Here is a 20,134-nt window from a genome sequence, read left to right on the forward strand (position 1 = left end):
TTTTAAAAAAAACCCCCCCCCCCCCCCCCCCCTAAGAAATAATAAAAGATGATGCTATACTGTCGAATATGGTTTGCTTTTAACGAAACCTTTTCTTTATTTTCATATCAGGACATTTGTATCACCTTGACATTTTTGAAAGTTTTAATTCATTCTTATTCTTTTCGTTTATCATGTTATTTAAACGTAAACACTTTATCAATTTTATACATGTAGCAAATGCAAGTAGCATAATAATTCAAATATTTCTTCCATCAGATTATGGCATCACCACAGATGAAGGAGCGCCTGTCAAGTGTTGTGTTAAACACTGTATCAAAAGGAGCATCTCCAGAATCAAAATGCCCAATATGCCTGGATCATTTCAAAAACATATCATATCTGGATGTGTGCTTACATAAGTTTTGCTTCTGCTGCATCCATGAGTGGTCGAAGAACAAAGCAGAATGCCCTTTGTGCAAACAGCCATTTAATTCAATTTATCACACCATTAAGTCTGAAGATAACTACAAGAGGTTTGACCTGCGACCAACTGAAAATGGCTCATTTGGCAACATGGCAGGGCAAAGATTCAGGTATCGCACCACGCTTACAGGCAACCGCAGACCAGCACCGAGGAGAACGTCTCCTCCTCCTGACCATGGGGTCATATTTGAGGGCCTGAGGGGATCTCTTCCACAGCGGCACAACAGAGATCTCCACAGCATGTTAAGGAGGTTGGCAGTAAGACAAAGAAGAGAGAGAGAGGGAAGATCTGTGCAAAGTCTTCGCGAACAAGAAATGGTTAAATTCAGACGGGCCTTGTACAGAAGAGGTGTGCAAGTCCAGAGCGTTCAGGATGGTGGTCGTAGCAGGGAGACTTCTGCAGAGTTCTTCAGAAGAAATCCTGCTTGTCTCCACAGGCTTGTGCCTTGGTTGAGACGAGAGCTGACTGTTCTGTATGGCAGTCACGGTTCCCTTGTCAACATAGTGCAGCACATCATCATGACTTTGATCACTCGACATAACTTGGATGACCAGGCTGTTGTACACGATCTTCGACCCTTCTTGCTATCCCATACAGAGCACTTCCTACATGAGTTTCTTTGTTTTGCTCAATCCCCGTTCAACATGGAGGCATATGACCAGCGTGCAGTTTATGACTTGCCTCGGCCCTCCGGAGAGGGTAGCAGTTCGGAAACCTCTGTGATCGCCATCTCTGAGGATGAAAGTGATTCTTTAGTGTCAGGATCCCAGGATTATGCCACTCCTAGTCTGACCTTAAGCCAAACAGCATGGGATGATGAGACCCCAGGGCCATCCTACTCCTCAGAGCCATCTCAGGTATTACCTTTCCCTGTGAGGGACTCGGATTCTGATAGCAGTGTAGGGGAAGCAGTAGTGTCTGTTGCTGCTGTGCCACATCAAGACCATCCAGCAAATACTGGCACTATTGCAGTGGAAGAGGAGCATTCCGCTAGCAGTGAGGATGACTGTGTTATTATCAGCTATGTTAAGCCAGTGTCTGAAAGGACTCCAGAACTGGTCCAGCTTTCATCTGATTCAGAACATTCTGAGCAGAATGTAGAGCTACGAAGCCCTCGGGCACCCCAACACATTCGATTTACTTCAGAGTCTGATTTGTCTCCCACTGACACTCAGAGAACCTCGAGGAGGCCAACGAGATGTTCTCGCTCACCTGAGAACACCACTAGTCACCCAAGAAAAGAAGATAAATATGGCAAAGGGCATCATGAAAGGGAGTTGTCGGGATCTAGAGAAGGATCCTTGCGCAGCAACAGGATACACTTCTCCTCTCGTAGCAGGAAACACCCATTGTCTAAAGAGAGCAAGCATAAGTGTAGACGAGAAAAAGAGACAAGTCACCACACCTCATCTTATTGGCATTCATATAGCCATTACAGTCAAAGAGACAGCAGCAGGAGATGTTATACAGAGACACGCTCATCCTACACCAGCTATTACAGAAGTGTACATGATCGCTTTCGTTCTCAATCGCATAGTAGAAGGCGGAGCAGAGACCGTCAGGACAGAAGTCACTCAAGGAGCAATTCTAGAATCAAGTCCAGCTCCTCCAATCGTCAGGACAGAAGTTGCTCAAGGAGCAATTCTGGGATCAACTCCAATCATCAGGACAGGAGTCGCTCAAGAAGCAGATCTAGAATAAAGTTTAGCTCCTCCAACCGTCAGCACAGAAGACGCTCAAGGAGCAATTCTAGAATCAACTCCAGTTCCTCACATCAGACATCACGGCATGATGATCACGGCAGGAAAAAGAAATACAAAACAAAGCATCATGAGGAATCCTCTTGCAAATTGTTTACTGATTCTGTTAAAGATGATGCAAAAAAGAAATACAAGAAGCATCACAAAAAGTTCAAGAGGAAAAGCAGGAGTCCAAGCAGAGATGACAAATCTGAGGGTCAGAGTCGGAAACATCACAAGAAGAAGAAGAAACACAAGAGGAAGAGCAGGAGACGTAATAGTGAGGAGAGGGTGGGAAAAAACAGCCCTGTTCTCATTACAATTTCTAGTGACAGTGACAGTGCTGACCCCAGTGAACCCTCAACCAGTAATATCTGTGCAGCTGGCTCCATTGTCCCAATAGCAAACAGTGCTACAGAAACTCAGCCGCTCATGTCCAGATTCCTAGACATGGAGCAAGAGTCAACTGCTGGAACTGGATGTAGTTCTGTGGGTGATGCAGGGAATCACCCCCCAGACAGTGAGTTTAACTGAACTCCTCAATTTGTGGCAACTAATGATTGACAAAGGACTATTGTAATGCCCACATGTATATTCAGTGTTTTATAAATACAAAAAGGATGAGTTTTAAATGTGATTTTGATTTGGGGTTACTTGTTTTTTTTTAGTTTTTTTTTTTAGATATATGCACATTTGCATTTGTGATTTATTTGAAAATGTATTTCGTTTCAAACTCCCCTATACAAGCAAATCAACAGTCATCAGTTTTCAAAGTTTAGTGTTCCTTTTTTATTTGCCTATGTCAAATAAATTGAAAAGGATCATAAAAGTGTATTTTTTACTGAATGCATTCTTTCATAGTGTGTTCTTTTGTGTGCACATTGTATTTCTATGTGTATGTTTGCTTAAAATAGTCTGGAAGCAGTTTCATGCACAGGCATTCATTATTAATTTTTGTCATTTACAGTTTATGACACATCAACTCCGTGTATATCCTCAGATTTCTAAAACAATTTCAGAAAATACACTGAAAATTCATCTTTAAATTGAATCAATACATTGATGCAGAGAATAAATACTTAAATTTTTCATTTGGGTATGTTTTTTTATATTTTTATTATGATTTCTTGATAGTGCACACCATACTGTCCAAACTACTTTTAAAGGTAAAAGAATGTAAACTGCAATAAGAAAAAAGTATACGTGATCTGTTGAAAAATCCATTATGTTTTATGAGCCAACACATTATATTTTACTGCAAAATATGTACAAAAATGTGGAAAAATTTATGCAAGGATTATTCCCACCGCATGATGTAATATTTCATATACATTTCTATAAATCCTGGTAAACTTTTTTCTTAGTTCATGCTAATTATGCTCTTTTATTGAAGTGCTGTCATGATTGTGTTTAGTTGGCTAAATCATGCACCATACTCTTTCCGACTGTTGTTGATCTTATCCACTCTTGCGGGGGAGATTGTTTCATTAAAGCACACCTACTTACAGCACAGTAGGTGGCGCTAATGTACATCTTGCTTTTCAGCTTCCTAGTTCTTTCTCAAGAAAGAACTAACGTTAGCTGATGTTGTGTTTTACACTTGAAAGAAAATGGCATCTAACAGTCAAGTAAAGGTAAATCTAATAGTATTGAATCATTATTGATAATGAAATATATGGGCGTACACATGGAGAAAATGTATGTAAGAAAATAGTTTAGGAGATGGAACACTGCAGTAATTTCACATCAACACGCCACTAACAAAAATGTTGCATTAATTAGGTTCTGAAATGAAGATTGAATTTATCACAATCGCTGTATTGTATTTGGCAGTATACAGCACTTTTCTTTACATAAAATGTCAGCAGCTCGTTTCGCATTTTATAGAACATGAAAATCTGCTATCACCACATGCTTTACCGCTTCTTCCTGGAGCTGAGCCCAGTGCTGCTAACTAAGCATAGGACTACGTACCGTATGTTAATAGTTCTGTGGGAGTGAAATAATTCTAATGTAAGTTAATTGTATTAATAACTGCAACGTTGTTTGGGCGGTACAATCGATATCATAGACTGTTTTGTATACCAGTCATACTTGAGAAATGGGACAAAACTTTGTAACGTTACTCAGACAAATGAAACTACATTTATGTATCTTACATGTACTAAGCTACCGAGCTATGCTTTGATACAACCTCCCAACTTTTCTCTTTTTTAACAAAATGTGCTTTTTTAATAGCTTGGACTGTGTAATATAATTTCAGCTTTATCTTTAACAGCATTCAAGATGTTTTTAACATTTCAAAACACATTCTTGTGTTAGCAGACAGATTACACTTTCACATGTGACCAATAATTCCACAACAAATATAAAATATCATAATGAAATATTATCAAAATATTCAGCTGACGGTGGTGACGAAAACCTGAATTTGTAGTCATCTTAACTATCAAATACATTGAATCAGTCAATTACTGTATTAAAACAAACAGTGAGTATGTTATTGTTTATAAAGCTTTTATTCAAGAGTCACATTTCAGTATTTTGATATATCATTGCAACACAAAATCCTATGGTGGTGACATGACGGTGTTGACAAATTTGGCATTTCTTTCACAAAACCAATGGAGTTCATGTAGTAGCCATTTTATTTTTTTCTGTTGATGCTAGATGCTAATGGAACCTGCTTCAGGAGAATAACATTATCTAAATATTTCAAATAATTTCCTCAGAAATTGGAAGATGGTGTTGACATATCATGGCTGTGACACAGGGAACCTGCTTCAGGAGAATACAATTATCTAAATATTTCAAATAATTTCCTCAGAAATTGGAAGATGGTGTTGACATATCATGACTGTGACAAAGGACATATTAACATTAGGATTTAAAATATTCTAAAACTATAAAACTTAGCAGAGCCTGTCTGGCACTGATGTACTCTGCAGAGGTGAAATGTGGCAAGGGGGTCCTTTAGAGTGACAGCTGCCCCTGATATTCCCTGATATTATTACATTTTATTGAATGTCTGACAGTGTTGACAAAAAGTGGGGACGCAACTTTAAAATCATGTTAAACATGCATGTGTCATTAAAAAACAACCTTGCTTTGATAGGAGATATTATTAAGTGTTGCTTTTGATAAAACAAGCTCTTTTTCATCATAAAAAAAAACATTTTATCCATTTTATTGCATATGAATGATTGAACCCTTCTCTGTGGACACACTGTTTTAGATGTAGTGAGAGGACATTAAGAAACACAGATTTGGTATAATAATGAGAAAATTAAATTGAAGGTGATAATTGTGTTAAATACATTCTATTATTAATCCCTCATGACATTTAAAATTGAAAATATTTTTATTTTTAAACCTAATAGCAGTTACCCTTGCTGGACCTGTTTTGTCCCATGTCTCAAGAATGACTCGATGCTCTTTTTCACTTTGGTAGAAAAAAAGTTTCGGTTGTGACATGTTAATATAAAATATAGTCTAAAACGTACGACTATCCTACATTTAGGTTTACTGGCACCATTTAAAACTTAAGAACTTAATTAAACCATTATGAAGTGACTCTTAACAGCACCCTGATTGAAACGTAGCCCCAAAACTTTTCAATTAAGCATTAAAAGAATAGTTCACCCCAGTTCTCTTTCTCTCTTCCTACAAGCAGGGGGTAAGTTCACCCCAAAAAGAAAATTCTGCCATTATTTAACGTACTCACCCTCTATTTGTTCCAAACCTGTCCAAATAGAGTTTCTTCTATTGAACACAAAAGATGATGTTTCTTAGGCTGATGACACATGAGGCAACTTTTTGAGCAATTTTGCTGGCCAACTTTTTTGGAGCAATGTTTCTTGGGCACTTCTCCACTGAGAATGGGTAACAAATGTCTATATGGAATTCTGGATACTTAAGATCGGTCGTGGGCCCTGTGTCTCAACTGGTTGCCCGTTGACAGCAACATTAACCAAAGTTGTCCCATTTATAATCAGCCTAAGAATGTTAACCAGACAGTTGATGGTAGCCTTTGACTTCCATAGTATCCCCCTAATATATATATATATATATATAATTTTTTTGTGGATCCAAAGAGTACATTTTATGAAAAGCCAATGTTTAGGCTATTTCTTTCTTTTCACATTCAATATGTATCGCTTGTCAGTAATATTCATCATTGATCCTTACAGCCACTTTTAAATTTTTTTCTAGTTTTTATTGTTTGGGAACTATTTAGTATAACTGCAACATTAACTAACATATTTACATAATTCATTAAAATGAGATAGTCTAATCAACTAAAAATACTTCCATATATATATGCTCCTTTTATACCCAAACATGATACCTTGACCTATTATCAAATTTACCTGCTTACTGTGAACTGTTTCAAAACAGTTTAATGTGGATATTCTATAACCTTTTCACTTTTATTTAGCCTCTGTACCAACATTTTTGGAGTGTGTTGCAGCCGTCAAAAACAAAATTTGTTCATATTTACAAAATACATTTACATTGGTCAGTGAAAACTTTGCAAATCTTTTCTTTGTACTTTGGTCAATTAAATAAAAGTTAAAGAGAATTAACAAATCACAGATTCTTGATTTGTTTGCATTTTACAAAACATCCCAACTTCTCTGGAATTGGGGTTGTATGTACTGTATATATATATATATATATATATATATGGAAAAAATAAAATATTGCATCCCCATATTGTGCAGAACTAGCATTATACACAAAGTGACTCCTCTGGAGGCAAAGAATGAGAAGCAGAATGAAATAAATCTATTTTCAGCTGCATTCTTGATTCTTCTATTCTGATGGTGTTTAGCAAACTGTCTAGGAAATCATTCAGGTTAAGTGACTTGGCTGTCCTCAACTTCAGTGCTTAAGACTCTACTCGCTTCTGGAATACTTGATTCTGTTTATTCAATAATGGCATTTAGCGGTCAGATATCTATGGCAACACTGTAAATCAGAATGTTTATCTGGGTAACTGAAACAGGCACTGCATGACTCATGTCTCATGCAGTACAGTACATATAGTATCACAGACTTGCTCTCTCTTGTTGCATACAAATGCAAATGGCACCATCTTGCATCTATATATTGTGAAAATTGCCTCAGAGTATGAATATCATTTAAATATATTTTTAAATGAACCACATCCTATTTGTTTTGTCATTATAAAATATTTGCGAGTGTTAGAAATGTTTTAATTAAATCAACCAACTGCAGACACCCATCCCACATTCAGATGTGTCTATAAAACATCATGTTCTCATAGATAGGAATAATTGGTGGATCTGGTCTTGATGATCCAGATATCCTGGAGGGAAGGACAGAACGGTATGTAGTCACGCCATTTGGAAAGGTGAGTGTCTCTGCATTGTGTCTAGTGTACTTTCTCGCATGCATAATTATGGGAGAGTACATTTGGAAATTAATATATGCATTTGCTTTAATTAAACTCAGAAGTTGAAATAATTGCTAATCATGGTTTGCTTCTAAATCATGTGTTCCCAATAATATATAACAGTTGTATTGATAGGCAGAGCGAGTAGTGTATTTATTCATACTCATTTCTTCCTCTCTTTTGACAGCCTTCTGATGCTCTAATTTTGGGCAAAATAAAGAATGTCGAATGTGTACTTCTTGCAAGGTAATTACACTGCAGTGTATATACGATACAATATACAATCTGAATATTATATCTGAAATATCTGCTGGTTTTATAGTTATCAAGGACAGAAGTCTAATCTAGAACTTTTCCCCCTCTACAAGGCATGGGAGACAACACACCATAATGCCCACCAATGTCAATTACCAGGCCAATATTTGGGCCTTGAAGGAAGAGGGCTGTACTCACCTGTTAGTCACCACAGCATGTGGTTCCCTCAGAGAGGACATCCAGCCTGGGGACATTGTTTTGATTGACCAGTTTATTGATAGGTTAGTGTTAATTTCTCTGTAATCATTTCTCATCACATTTTCAATTTCACACTCACTTTTAAAAAATCTTTTAAAAACAAATAAACCATTGAAGGATACAAACAACCCTGTAAACTTAGGGCTCTGGAAGCTTAGAACCCTTTGAACACAAAACCCTGGGAATTTTAGATTCTATATCTTTCTGTTTTTTTTTCTTGTTCTTGTTTTCCAAATAGTAATACATAACATTAATGTTCAGGGAAGTAGCTTACATTTTATTTACTTTTGGGCAATTTGGCCTAAAGACATGTAGCTCTGTCTTTAGATTCATTGAACCATGCAGAGTAAAACTATATCAACGGTTGACCAAACTGCTGCTCTGCAATTTTTGTATCTGAAATGTTGTATCTTTGAACCGTATTGCCCATGATGGCCAAAACCTGATTGTTAAAAAAAAACAAAAAAAAACTGGCATGGCGGTCATTGGCCAGGTTTGCGTTTTGAAATCGACATGGAATGACTGCAACCATGCATTTTCAATGTGCATTGTATCACCTCAGTTCTGGAGCTCCAGGAGCTTTTGCTAATGAATCCCAGTAAAATCCAAATCCACCTTCTTGAGATTGAAAAACCACAGTATGCTCAACCTAAACTTTTAGTTAAAGTTTAGGTTACTTGGGCAGCCACCGAAACCAGCTGTGTGCGACAGGCTTTCTGTCTTAACAAAACTGCTTAAATTGTTTTTTTTTCTTTAAGCATCTCTTATCTCCATTTAATATAAATTTTGCTAGAGAGAAATGTTTCTTGAAGAATTTAAAGTTTAGCTGAATGCCACAAATCTTTGAGAGAAAACAAACAGTACAAATTCTTAACGAGGTCACACACCAGATATGTCTGTCAAATGACACAAACTGGCATAAAATTCGAACGCATTGTTTTCACATGAGTATACATACAGTAATAGTGTTACCACTCAGCATCTGTCGACAGTGCCAAGATTGGACTTTAGAGGCTGCTCAACATCCTGCCTTTGGTGGTGTTGGACTGTTTTTTTTTCATACTTCACACTTCAAACTCATTGACAACACCTATTCATTGTTGAAGTGAACATTTGCCTGTATGATGATTTGAACCACCTTGAATTTGAGGACTTGAGTACAGAATGATGTGTCCAGTTTTGGATACTTATGATACTTGCTTCTCATCTGGTGTGAAACTGGCTTTTTTGTTCCTCACAGCAGATTTTTTCAGTTTGGTTCATATTCATAGTTCATTTTCATCTTAATTTCCACTCAAAAATGTTACACACCACCCTGAATTCAAGGACAACAAAACGTGTCCAGACATTCTATGATGGGCAGCCCACCAGCCCCCCAGGTGTGTGCCACATCCCTATGGCTGAACCTTTCTGCAACAGGACTAGAGAGGTCAGTGACATTTCCCACCCAGCTCTCTGTCTGTCTCTCACTCTCTGTCTGTCTCATTGTTCATCTTACCATATTCTCATTCTTATTATTTTTTTCGTATTTTCTTACGTCCTCTTGTAGGTGCTCGTGGAGGTTGCCCAGGGACTCGGTGTGAAGTGTCACACCCGAGGGACAATGATGACCATAGAGGGTCCTCGTTTCTCCTCTCGGGCAGAGAGCCTCATGTTCAGACAATGGGGTGCTGATGTCATCAACATGACCACAGTACCGGAGGTGGTTCTTGCCAAGGAGGCCGGGCTGTGTTATGCTAGTATTGCAATGGCAACTGATTATGACTGCTGGAAAGAGCACGAAGAGGCGGTGAGCAGATAGAAACTTTTGTCTGTGTGTTTGTACAGTTTGTGTGTGTACTTAATATCCATATTTATGGACTATTCTGTTTTGGCAGAAGTGAGATAAATATGACAAAACCTCTTTTTCCGGACATACAAGGACATTCCCATTTGTAAAAAAAAAATCCAAAAACAATTTACAGGGGTTGAACAAAATAATATGAAAACCTGGGAAATAGGCAATATTTTTTAATGTTTTACCACCATTTGCCTTTAATATAACTTCCAACCTCCTTAGAATAGATTCTACAACTTTTGAATAGTCTTCAGTTGAAAGTCATCTCAAAACATCTGCCAACTGCTTTAAAGATGTTGAATGAGGGAATCTGCTTCTCACTCTTCTCTCCAAAACTGTCTACAGTGGTTTAATAAAATTCAAGATGATTTGTTTGGCCAGGGCAGATTTTGAAGTTCATCCTGGCGCTCCCTCCAACTGTCCAGGTTTTATGATCACGACATCAAAATTTTAGCATTTTAGCATTAGCGTCTGTGATTAAATTTTTAGCAGTTGCAGCTCTTTCATTGATGCTGGCTTTGTGAAGTTTTTGTGGAAACTGGGTCTTCAAGGTGAAGATTGAGGTTTGCTGTCACTTCATGCTGTTTAGTGTTTGACGGCCCCTTTCATTCACCTTGGGTATTTTGCTCACTTTTCTTCTTCGCTGATGAGATCTTGTCATGCTTTGTGTATGCATTCATAATCATAAAGACCGTTGATCTTAAAACACCAAACGATTGGGCTGTTAAGGATACAGATGGTCCTGCTGAACAGACTTCCGTGATTTTTACTTTTTGGAAGTCTGAGAAGTTACCCATTTCAGCCATGGCTTGTACTAAACTACTACACTGATATACAAACCTAGACAATGAAAAGATAATAAATAAAAGATAATCATGTTTGTTTTTTCACAGTAGTGCACACAAATGATATTAACCCCTACAATAATTTTGTCAAACCCCTGTGTTTTTTATTTTTTGTATTTATTGTATTTTAAGTTTTTTATTTTTATTTTTAAAATGTAGTTTTCTGTCGGGGTTTGGCTTAAGTTATAGTATTTATAATTAGATAACCTTATATTATTACCTTACAGATAAACTTGCATTGACATTTTTTTGTGTTTGTCTGTCTGTCTTTTAAGTCAGTTGAGTTCATGCCAATAGTCTTTCTAAGCTGTGTGCATGCACAGCTGCACGCTATTGATGTTACTCCCACACAGACCAAAAAAATGTATGTGCAGGAGAGAGACTCATAAATGTGTGTGTGAAAAAAGCACAAGCTTTCCTCAATCGGAGCTAAGTGAATGGACAGTAGCTGCGTCCCAAATGACGCACTATACACTATGTACTTGTGCACTATGTACTCAACCATGTAGTGTATGAATTATATAAGGTTATTTTGTCATTTATAATCGGAGTCTGATAGCCCCTCCCCCTTCGCTATGTAATTAAAGCTGCGACAGTTGAGGGCATGAAGTGTCCAACATTTCACAGTTTTTTTAAGTGCATCAGCCGGGTTTTTAAAGTGCACTTTTTCTTTTTGGAATTTTCAGTGTGAATGCACTACTCGCACTATTTATGCTACAAGAAATAGTATATTTCTTATATAATAGTACTATTCACACTAGAATAATGCTAAAGTACGCAATTTGGGACGCACCTAATGTTTCAACTGGAGTCCATTTTGTTTTCAGCATGGAACTGAAACTACCAAAATACACAGATTCACAAGGATTGCATGCTAGAACAGTATAGAGATTTGTTACCAAGCCTACAGAGACCATGCATCAATATTTCTTTCAATGAATCTCGGAATCATGATTAAAGTTGTTTTGATAAATGGAAAAGTAGTATTCTAGGAAAGAGAGAAAAGTAACAATTCATGTCTAATATTAAACTCTATAATATTAAAAATATATTCTTGCCGCATTTAGCCTAAATATAGTGTTTTTATAGTGTGTAATTGATTAATTTTTACTATATAAAATAGAAATTTAACAAATTAGCAATTTCTCACAAAATCAATTGCATTAGGCTTAACCTGACTGATGCCCTTTCAAGAAAAAAAAAAAATAGGCAAATAAGGCAAAAACTCATTTTGGCAGCAGAATTAATTAATATCTACAACCTTGGGTCCTTATATTTGTGGCAAATACTCACTTCAAAAAATTTGTTTTTTATATATAGATTTTTTCCACCCATAAATGGAAGTATTTGTCTCTTGGTTACAAATGCCACATTAAAGCCCTTTGTTATTTAGTGAAGTGTTTTTTCCCCATTCATTTCATTTTCATTCTAACTAGACAGTATGTGTTTTGACTGAAACTGTACATAATATTTTGATGCCATTTCAAAGAAAGGACATAAGTAAAAAACAGAAAGGTGTTACAAAGGATTTTTTATAGGATATTCATTTTTAAGTCAATAAACTCTCTGCAGATTATTGTTTCCGATAGCAGGATGACCGGTTAGGCTGGTAGTTTGCGGCAATGTTTACTTCCCCTCACAGTTCAGAGCCCTCCTTCCGAGTTCCTGCTGCTGACCTCTAGTTTTCACTCCCCACTTCACCACATCCTTCCGTCCCTGTCCTGTATTCTCATTCTCTCTCTGACTCATGCACAGACAATCACACATATTTTGCTGCCAACCAATGAGTCAGTTCCTCTAAAGGAAAACATCGGTGATAAAAAAAAACAAGTCTGTAGTTCAGTTTTCTTTCTTGATCATGTAGATTTTTCTTGTTGCTGTCTTGATTCAGTAGATCCTGACATTGTCCTCTATAAATGTGAATGCACAATGGAACTGTAGACAGCTAAATGGCTGACAAAGTCTGGCATTAATTAGAGACAATAGTGCATCTGTTGCTTGAACATAAATGTCTTCCATTTTCAGTTTTAACTTGTGACAGGTTATTCATGACTCGTGGCAACCTTATCTGTGTTATCTGAGAGGCTACAGGCAAATGTGAGACTCGGAGACTTAACAGCCTGATATCTGTTTTGAGGATGTTGTTTGTTTTTAGAGGTAAAGTTTAATTTGAAGAATAAATGTGATCATTTTAAGTTCAAACTGCATTTCAGCATTTACTGCCCAATGGTTGATCTATTGCTTGCTGGTCCATTAATTTTAATTTGCCTTTTTTTCTCATGTATTTTTTTATAAGCCTGCATATACCAAACTTTGCTCCTTTTTTTTTTACATTTTAGGTGTGTGTGGACAACGTTCTGAAAACCATGAAAGAGAATGCAAATAAAGCTAGCAGCATCCTGCTCACAGCAATCCCACAGATCTGTCAGATGGACTGGGAGCGCACAATAAATGCACAAAAAGTGAGTTTAAAGCTCTTTACGTTATATTTATTAAAAATATGTAATTTACATAATTTAATTATGTAATGTATTTTGTGCTAAATGTGATATCTATACTGAGTTTTCAGCTTTCATGTTGTTTTTCATACTGAGTTTATGTTGTTGCCCAGCTTATGTCACAGTCGTCAGTAATGTTGCCCAAACATTAAAGTATCCGGCCGTTGAGGAGCCATCCACGATGTGTCCACAGCTGCAATCATGTATCTGTAAACAAGCATGACATTTCTACCATTATTGACCTAAATAAAAGAAAAAGGGTTTGTCATCCACCCCGACATGGCTATTATTTTTCTCTTCAAAATGGTGTGTGTTTAAAAATGCAATGCATGGTAGTATTGCCAGAGGACAGGATCTATTGATTATCACATTGTTTTTCAGTGCCTTTTAATAGTAGCAGTAGTGTTGTTACACCTTGAAGTACCTTGGATAAATAAAAATACAAGTGTTACGGTCTAAGTTAGTCTAGGGAAGACCGCAACAGAAATAAATGGCTGGTGGTGAGACACGGCAGAGAAAACGCTGTTTCAAGACCCAGAATGGCTACAATAACTCAAACAATCACGGTCAAATACAGCAAAAACAGAGGTTTTTATTTACAGAGAACAGAGAAATAACAAAAGGGTATTAACTTCAGAGGGGGGCAAGGCCAAAATAACAAACATAATGAAACTATCTTCTATAACCCAAAAAGAAAAGAAAACAAAATACAACAGATTAAACTAACTCCCTAAACTAACATAAACAGGAGAAAATAAGAAATGCAAAACAAAATGGCACCCACCTTCCTACTAAACCCAAAACAAAAGACATGAATTACAACTCAATATTTATTATGGGCAACTGAAGTTAACACTCACTTCTGTTTAGATCAAGTCTCAGTCATAGATGTAATCAATGGGACAAAGGACAGAAGCTCTCAACACAATTGAGAGAAAGATACACCAAATCACCAAACTAAGGCTTCTAAGGACGAAACCTCAGGCGCCACCACGCAACTACTGGTCTGAATGTAGCTGTAGTTTAAATACTGGCTTTCCTCTCCCATCACCCAATCACAGCAGAGCTCTTAATTAACCTCAGGTGGGGATACTGGTTCTGCTGGGGGGAGCGAGAGAGAGAGGAAGAGAGAGAGAAAACAAGGCACAGAATTCACACAGCAACGGAACCTTACGGCTCTGGACATAACACAAGTATAAATGTTTTGGTTGGATATAAAACTAAATACATGTATTTCATAACCACAAATAAATAAATATATGCTGTTTTTCCCTATGAAAATTGTGTGGGATATTATTCATTGTGCCACATTTCAGTGCATTGATGAAACCCCTCCATTTTGAGTCAGCAGCACATTGCTTTTCCAGAGCAATTGCTTTTCTTTGTGAAGAACAGATGCATATTTGTAACAAAAATGGGTCAACTTTATTTGCTTGTCAGAAATAAATACTGTATTCTCTTCAGTGTTTTTGCCTCGAGAAATCGTAACAGATCTCCGTGTATCATGTTTCTTTTATAATATTCCTGCTTCTAAAATGGAGGACGTCTAACTTTGATTTCTGATCTAATTATTTTCTGTTCCTTTCGTGAGATTCGATCAGCCAACCTTACTGTCCCCTTGTTGTATTCGGTCTAATACGTAGCAATCTCTTCAGGGATAAACCCTCTAATAGGTTCTCTTCAAATAACCATTTGTCTTTTGCACTTTGGTAAATGTAACTGTCTCAATTAAATAATTAGCTACATTTAGTTTTCCTTCTTTCTTTTAGTTGTCTTTCAGGTTTCACAGGTTACAATATGCAGGAGGTAACTGTGTAAATAAAAAAATTATAAACTTTACTTTCCGCACAATATCAGTATTTTGCACTCAAAGCTGGCGAGGCGATCATTAAAGAACCAAAATGATGCGTTGTAAAGAAAAAATAAATTGCACGGTGGCATATAGAGAGTTGCATTTATTTAGCCTATCATAAGCTTATCTAAAATATCTTATTTTCTCAGAGAACTGAGAAATATAAGCCACATATGAATAGGTTATTTGGTTTGAGCGCATACCCAATAAACGGACGACTTCGTTATCTTTCCTCGATTTAACTCCACTTAGCCATATCATTCACCATGCTAAGTAAAGAACAAATATTATGTTTGAATTTTATACACATACCGTAATGCTGCGTCCAGATATACACTTTTACTAGGGTGATATTATCATTAATGCTTCAGACTTAAAGTTAGTTTTTTTTCCTGTAGTTTTTGATAGTGATGCTGCATGAAGGCATATTAAAAATGAACAACTGTGAACCCTAAATTCTCACAGGAATACAAATACTTAAAATGTTTAATACTCCAAACAGCATAAACATCCACAAACAATATTGTAAATTATTATTAGCCTACAAATATGTACTAAACAATGAAAGTGCATAACTGCTGCGCTCATTCCGTTATTTTTTAAACCAGTCATATTATGTGATAAATATGTAGTTACCAAAAAAAAAGAGAGAAGAACTTTAGCGTTTAAATACGACTGAGAAATTCAGCCACGTCCATATGGCCAGTCTGCCGTGCCACATCCACAGGTCGTAAATTGCTGTGATCTGTTGCATTGGGATCGGCGTTGAAGCGAATTAAAAGCCGCACGGTGTCCATGAATCCGCTTCTGGCAGCATCGTGCAAAGGAGTGCTTCCTGTCCCGGGATCAGGCACATTAGGATCTGCTCCATATTCCAGCAGCAGGTGAGCCAAAAGTGTGTTACCCATCATCATCACCTGCGGGGGTAAAAAAAAACACGTGCAATGTTGTCAGCAATGTTTTAATTGTTCCTTTCTATTTAAAATAATAAATAAACAAACAAAAATGCTGACTGCATTTCATACTTTAAATGTCATTATTTGAATCACTGAGAAAGATTTTCTTTCGTTCGGTAAGAACAATTTAGCTAGTGCATAGTGCAGGCTATTAGGACAATAGCAGTTCAGCAACAATAATTTAACTGCTCATGTTGTAACATTTATTTTTATCATTACTTAATATTGTTTTTAGATAAGTGTGTATCATTTGAGTATGTCCACTTTGTGATAGGCCTATCTTAAACACATTTCGTTCAAATTAAAAAGATTAAAATGTTTCACTTAGCCTATCTTACCAATTAGCCCGAAAACTGTATGGCCTATGTCTAATCAATCAATCACAGTCTCTGAATTTTTGCAGTCTTTGTGTATGTTCGTTTTAAGCTTGCTAAACTATTACATCGTCTCCGCAGGCACTTTATTTTGCCTCTCCATTTTTTAAATCCTGCGCAGAATGGGGAGCATCACAACATTGAGTTGTAACACCATCATTAGAACAGACTAGAAATTAGCTACGAGGTGAAATCGCTTTCAAACATGACCACCACCCTCTTGAAGTGACAGCAGGACAAAAAGTTTGAGTTTTAGGCTAATCTGGTTTATAATATTTGCCATCTCACTGAGACAGGGTGGTGAATGTTGATGTGGGATAGCCTAATTTTTTTAATAATAATACAATAAATTCATGGCAAAATATTAAACGGCAGTGTTTTCTATTATTTACAACCGATCTGGTAGTACAGAACTCTTTTGACATACATTTACACAATTTAGGAATAGGATAAACTGTAATGGAGATTTATGAAATAGCCTAAAATGCGACAATGAAACACTCCACAGTATGAAACGCACATAGGACCTACTTTTAAAGTAGCCTACAATTAATAGAATAGGATTAATTTCTTATTTTAAAGTAGCTACATGATTTTATATCTTTTTCTTTTTTTGTGAGAATGTGCTGTCCTTTGGTTAAAACATCACAACTATAACTATTACATTTAAGACAAATAAAACAAAGATATATATTTTTTCTACGGTGCTAAACGTGTCAGGCCATTTACTAGTGCTTTTTTTGTAAAACAAGAAAAATGTTTTAGCCTTCAATACCTCCAGATAACTGCACCTATAAGATACATACTGTATTGAAATATTAATAATGTTCTAATACATTATGGAAATTAATAATATTAAACATAGATTTTTTTCATAGTTATTAGAATTGCATTATAGTCTAAATATGCCGAAAATGTTTCCAATTAGTCTCACTAGCCTACTCTGTAAAGACAACGTAAATATTAAATTCAAGTAAATAGGCTATAAAAATATATAGGCTATATAAATAGAAATGAAATCCTATTAAACCGAGTGTAAGATAGAATTAAACAAAATTCTAAAGTTAGGCTATATTAAGTTATAGGCCTATTACCATATTATAAAATAACTTGAACTTTCGTACAATATTTCCTTTAAGTGCCTTTGTATTTTTTGTATTTAATATTTGTACGTCTCTACGTCTTATGTTTGCATTTTTATAATAGTTCATTTATTCTTAAGACGTGTCTTAAACTTACCTGTATAGGTGTTCTTCCGAATTTGTTAACACCGTTCACATTCACTCCGTTAGATAGTAAAAACTGAACATGGTAAGTGTTTCCAGTCGCGGCTGCTTTGGTCAGTTCATCCTCGGCATGCATCATTTTCATTATCAGTCCACTGAAGGATTTCGCTTTGACAGGTAGAAGCATTAAGGAATCATACTGGTTACTGCGAAAATGATCAGTTCACATTGCATTTAAATTTTCTCTGTCTCCAGACGAAAAAGGATACTCTGAGCTGAGTAAGTACGTTAAATCGACTCCTTTATAAGGCTGCTGTGTCATATAATTTATTACGCGTAGGGAGACATTTGTTCGGACTTGCCTCTGTAATGAACGTCATGGTAAACCGTGCTCTGCAGTAGTCTATGAACTGCGCATGCGCACTCAAACAGCTGATCCAGGAAGACTAGAAGCTACAATGACACAAGGCAGTAGGGAGAGAGTCTGTTAATGTTTTAAAAACTGGTATTAAAGATGCTATAGCTAATAATGATGACTCACTCAGCATCCCAAAACTGAACTAGATTTATAAATAAGTTGTTCTAAACATTATTGATTACACTGCATAAATATTTCTTAATTTAGTCATAAAGTCAGTCCAGTATGCCACCCCTACTTTGAGCAACATCACTCATAATAAAATATACATTTAGGTTACTTTTACATTCATAGGCTACTTTTTTATCTGAAGTTTTTTTTTTCCCTCTCAAGTGTTTGATTAGCTGCACACAATATTACATCTGAACTGTATAAAGGACGGGGAATTCCAGGGATGTACTGCATCTATTCTGACCAATATTTCGTCCTGCTTAGCTACTGCCGTTTCCCCGCATTGCTGTAAACTATAAAAACAAGGCCTTAAAACGTCAAGACCGCAGCAAGCAGGTTTAGCATTTTTTAAATTTAAGTGTTGCGCTTTGTTTGGTTGTTGTATGCTGTTCTTTTATGTCAGTGAGAGTAGTAAAACCAGTACATGATTTATTACAAACTGAAATAGGCCTACATGATCACTTACTAGACCATTGGATAGAGGCGACACTATCCAATGTAGTTCATACCTAAAATAGAAGCTTTACATACGGTAACTGCAGCTGTTTAAAATCATAGGGAAGATGCCTTAAGAATGATGTGCATTTACTTTTTAATTGTAAATTATAAGTTTATCATGCACAGGATGATGATCTATTAGCCAATGTGTTATTGAGAGAAATATTTGCTCATTTAATTGTAATAGCACAAAATGTAAAATTAAAGGGGTGCACTAAACTTTTACAGAATGTATAAGTGACTTTTGATATCACTTATTACTTGTGTGTAACCTACTGACAATTTAGTAACTTTAGTAAATTTATTCTACTTATTTATTTGACTTATGCATTCATTATCATTTAAATTCACTTTAAGTGAAGATATGTCATAATATCAACAATGTGAATTCAATTTGAATGATTTCACTCAGTAAGCCTATATGTTTTGATTTTTGTAATGTATGAAACCTATGGAATTACTGAATATGTAGTAACACCCATGAATTAAAATAATTATTAAAGTATTTAGTTTTAAAATAAAATAAAATAAAGCAAAACAAAATAATAATAAAAATAACACTAGTAACAACATGCCTTCTGTGCAATTTTTTTACTCTACAAATCTAAAAACATTAAATGTATCCAAAAATCTCTCACTGACAAATAGACACCAAAAATTTATATTTTCAACATCATACAATGTCACAGATCCCAATTTATAGAGACAACAAATTAGATTTATCCTCAAAACTGTTTTGATTAATTCAAACTAATATTGATATTCAGATGAAATGACAAAATTAAGAACAAAGCCATCCATCAAATCTGTTGAGATAAGATTTTGTGCATGCCATGGTCAAGAGAAAAAAGTTAGGTGGGTGGCTCTCTTTCTCAGTAGCACTGTTTTGCATTATATGGGGGGGGGGTTCTCAATGTTCATGAGAAACACTCATGAACATTGTTTTGTTCATGAGTGTTTCTGACATTTCAGTTAACTCTACGGTGACTGAGAAGTGCAGAACAAATCACAATTCTGAAAACAAAAGAACAAATTACAAACGCAAATGCAAGTCTAAAAAACAAAATAACAAATCAGAAAGCACAACAACAATTCAGAAAACAGTATAACAAGTCAGAAAACACAATGACAAATTCGAAAACAAAATAACAAGTCAGAAAACACAACGACAAATCAAGTTTGAGACAGTGCCATTGGTTTGGGATTACTCACCGCTGACTGGACGAGACATCTGTCAATCAACGTATACAGGGAAGAACCAGCCGAAGAAGAGCCGTGGTAGAAAGTTCGGGGATGGTATTAAAGTAGCTCAGTTTAAATGT

At 36.0% G+C, this 20,134-nt stretch overlaps 3 protein-coding genes across 5 annotated transcripts in view; 2 read left to right on the forward strand and 1 right to left on the reverse strand.

Moving 5' to 3' along the window:
* Positions 1-2,758, forward strand: part of toporsa (topoisomerase I binding, arginine/serine-rich a) — a 3,607-nt gene extending 849 nt beyond the window's left edge. For all 3 annotated transcript variants that reach the window (XM_016285323.1, XM_016285325.1, XM_016285324.1), the window contains one exon: positions 259-2,758. In XM_016285323.1, the coding sequence (XP_016140809.1) occupies positions 262-2,739 (2,478 nt within the window). In that variant the 5' untranslated portion in view covers positions 259-261 and the 3' untranslated portion in view covers positions 2,740-2,758. The remainder of the gene's footprint in view (positions 1-258) is intronic.
* Positions 2,759-3,744: 986 nt separating this feature from the next.
* On the forward strand, positions 3,745-13,591 carry LOC107595051 (S-methyl-5'-thioadenosine phosphorylase-like). The gene is made up of 8 exons (XM_016285329.1): positions 3,745-3,839; positions 7,496-7,582; positions 7,812-7,870; positions 7,993-8,160; positions 9,464-9,566; positions 9,687-9,926; positions 13,159-13,281; positions 13,431-13,591. The coding sequence occupies exons 1-8, from the start codon at positions 3,816-3,818 to the stop codon at positions 13,467-13,469; spliced, it is 843 nt and encodes a 280-aa protein (XP_016140815.1). The 5' UTR covers positions 3,745-3,815; the 3' UTR covers positions 13,470-13,591.
* Positions 13,592-15,744: 2,153 nt separating this feature from the next.
* On the reverse strand, positions 15,745-18,112 carry cdkn2a/b (cyclin-dependent kinase inhibitor 2A/B (p15, inhibits CDK4)). Its single transcript, XM_016285410.1, has 2 exons — positions 17,739-18,112; positions 15,745-16,086 (listed from the first exon to the last, which is right to left on the reverse strand). The coding sequence occupies exons 1-2, from the start codon at positions 17,910-17,912 to the stop codon at positions 15,835-15,837; spliced, it is 426 nt and encodes a 141-aa protein (XP_016140896.1). The 5' UTR covers positions 17,913-18,112; the 3' UTR covers positions 15,745-15,834.
* Positions 18,113-20,134: the final 2,022 nt, after the last annotated feature.

This window comes from Sinocyclocheilus grahami, unplaced genomic scaffold, assembly GCF_001515645.1.
Source record: "Sinocyclocheilus grahami isolate Dianchi unplaced genomic scaffold, SAMN03320097.WGS_v1.1 scaffold196.1, whole genome shotgun sequence".
NCBI lineage: Eukaryota > Metazoa > Chordata > Actinopteri > Cypriniformes > Cyprinidae > Sinocyclocheilus > Sinocyclocheilus grahami.

Bases quoted from the DNA above. Each gene is read 5' to 3' on its own strand.
- LOC107595051 (XM_016285329.1), top strand. From the start codon at position 3,816: ATGGCATCTAACAGTCAAGTAAAG. The intron at 7,583-7,811 runs GTGAGTGTCTCT...CTCTTTTGACAG, and splicing joins TAGTCACGCCATTTGGAAAG to CCTTCTGATGCTCTAATTTT. The intron at 8,161-9,463 runs GTTAGTGTTAAT...CCTGAATTCAAG, and splicing joins ATTGACCAGTTTATTGATAG to GACAACAAAACGTGTCCAGA.
- cdkn2a/b (XM_016285410.1), bottom strand. From the start codon at position 17,912: ATGCTTCTACCTGTCAAAGCGAAATCCTTCAGTGGACTGATAATGAAA. The intron at 16,087-17,738 runs GTAAGTTTAAGA...TTACCCCCGCAG, and splicing joins TCGGAAGAACACCTATACAG to GTGATGATGATGGGTAACAC.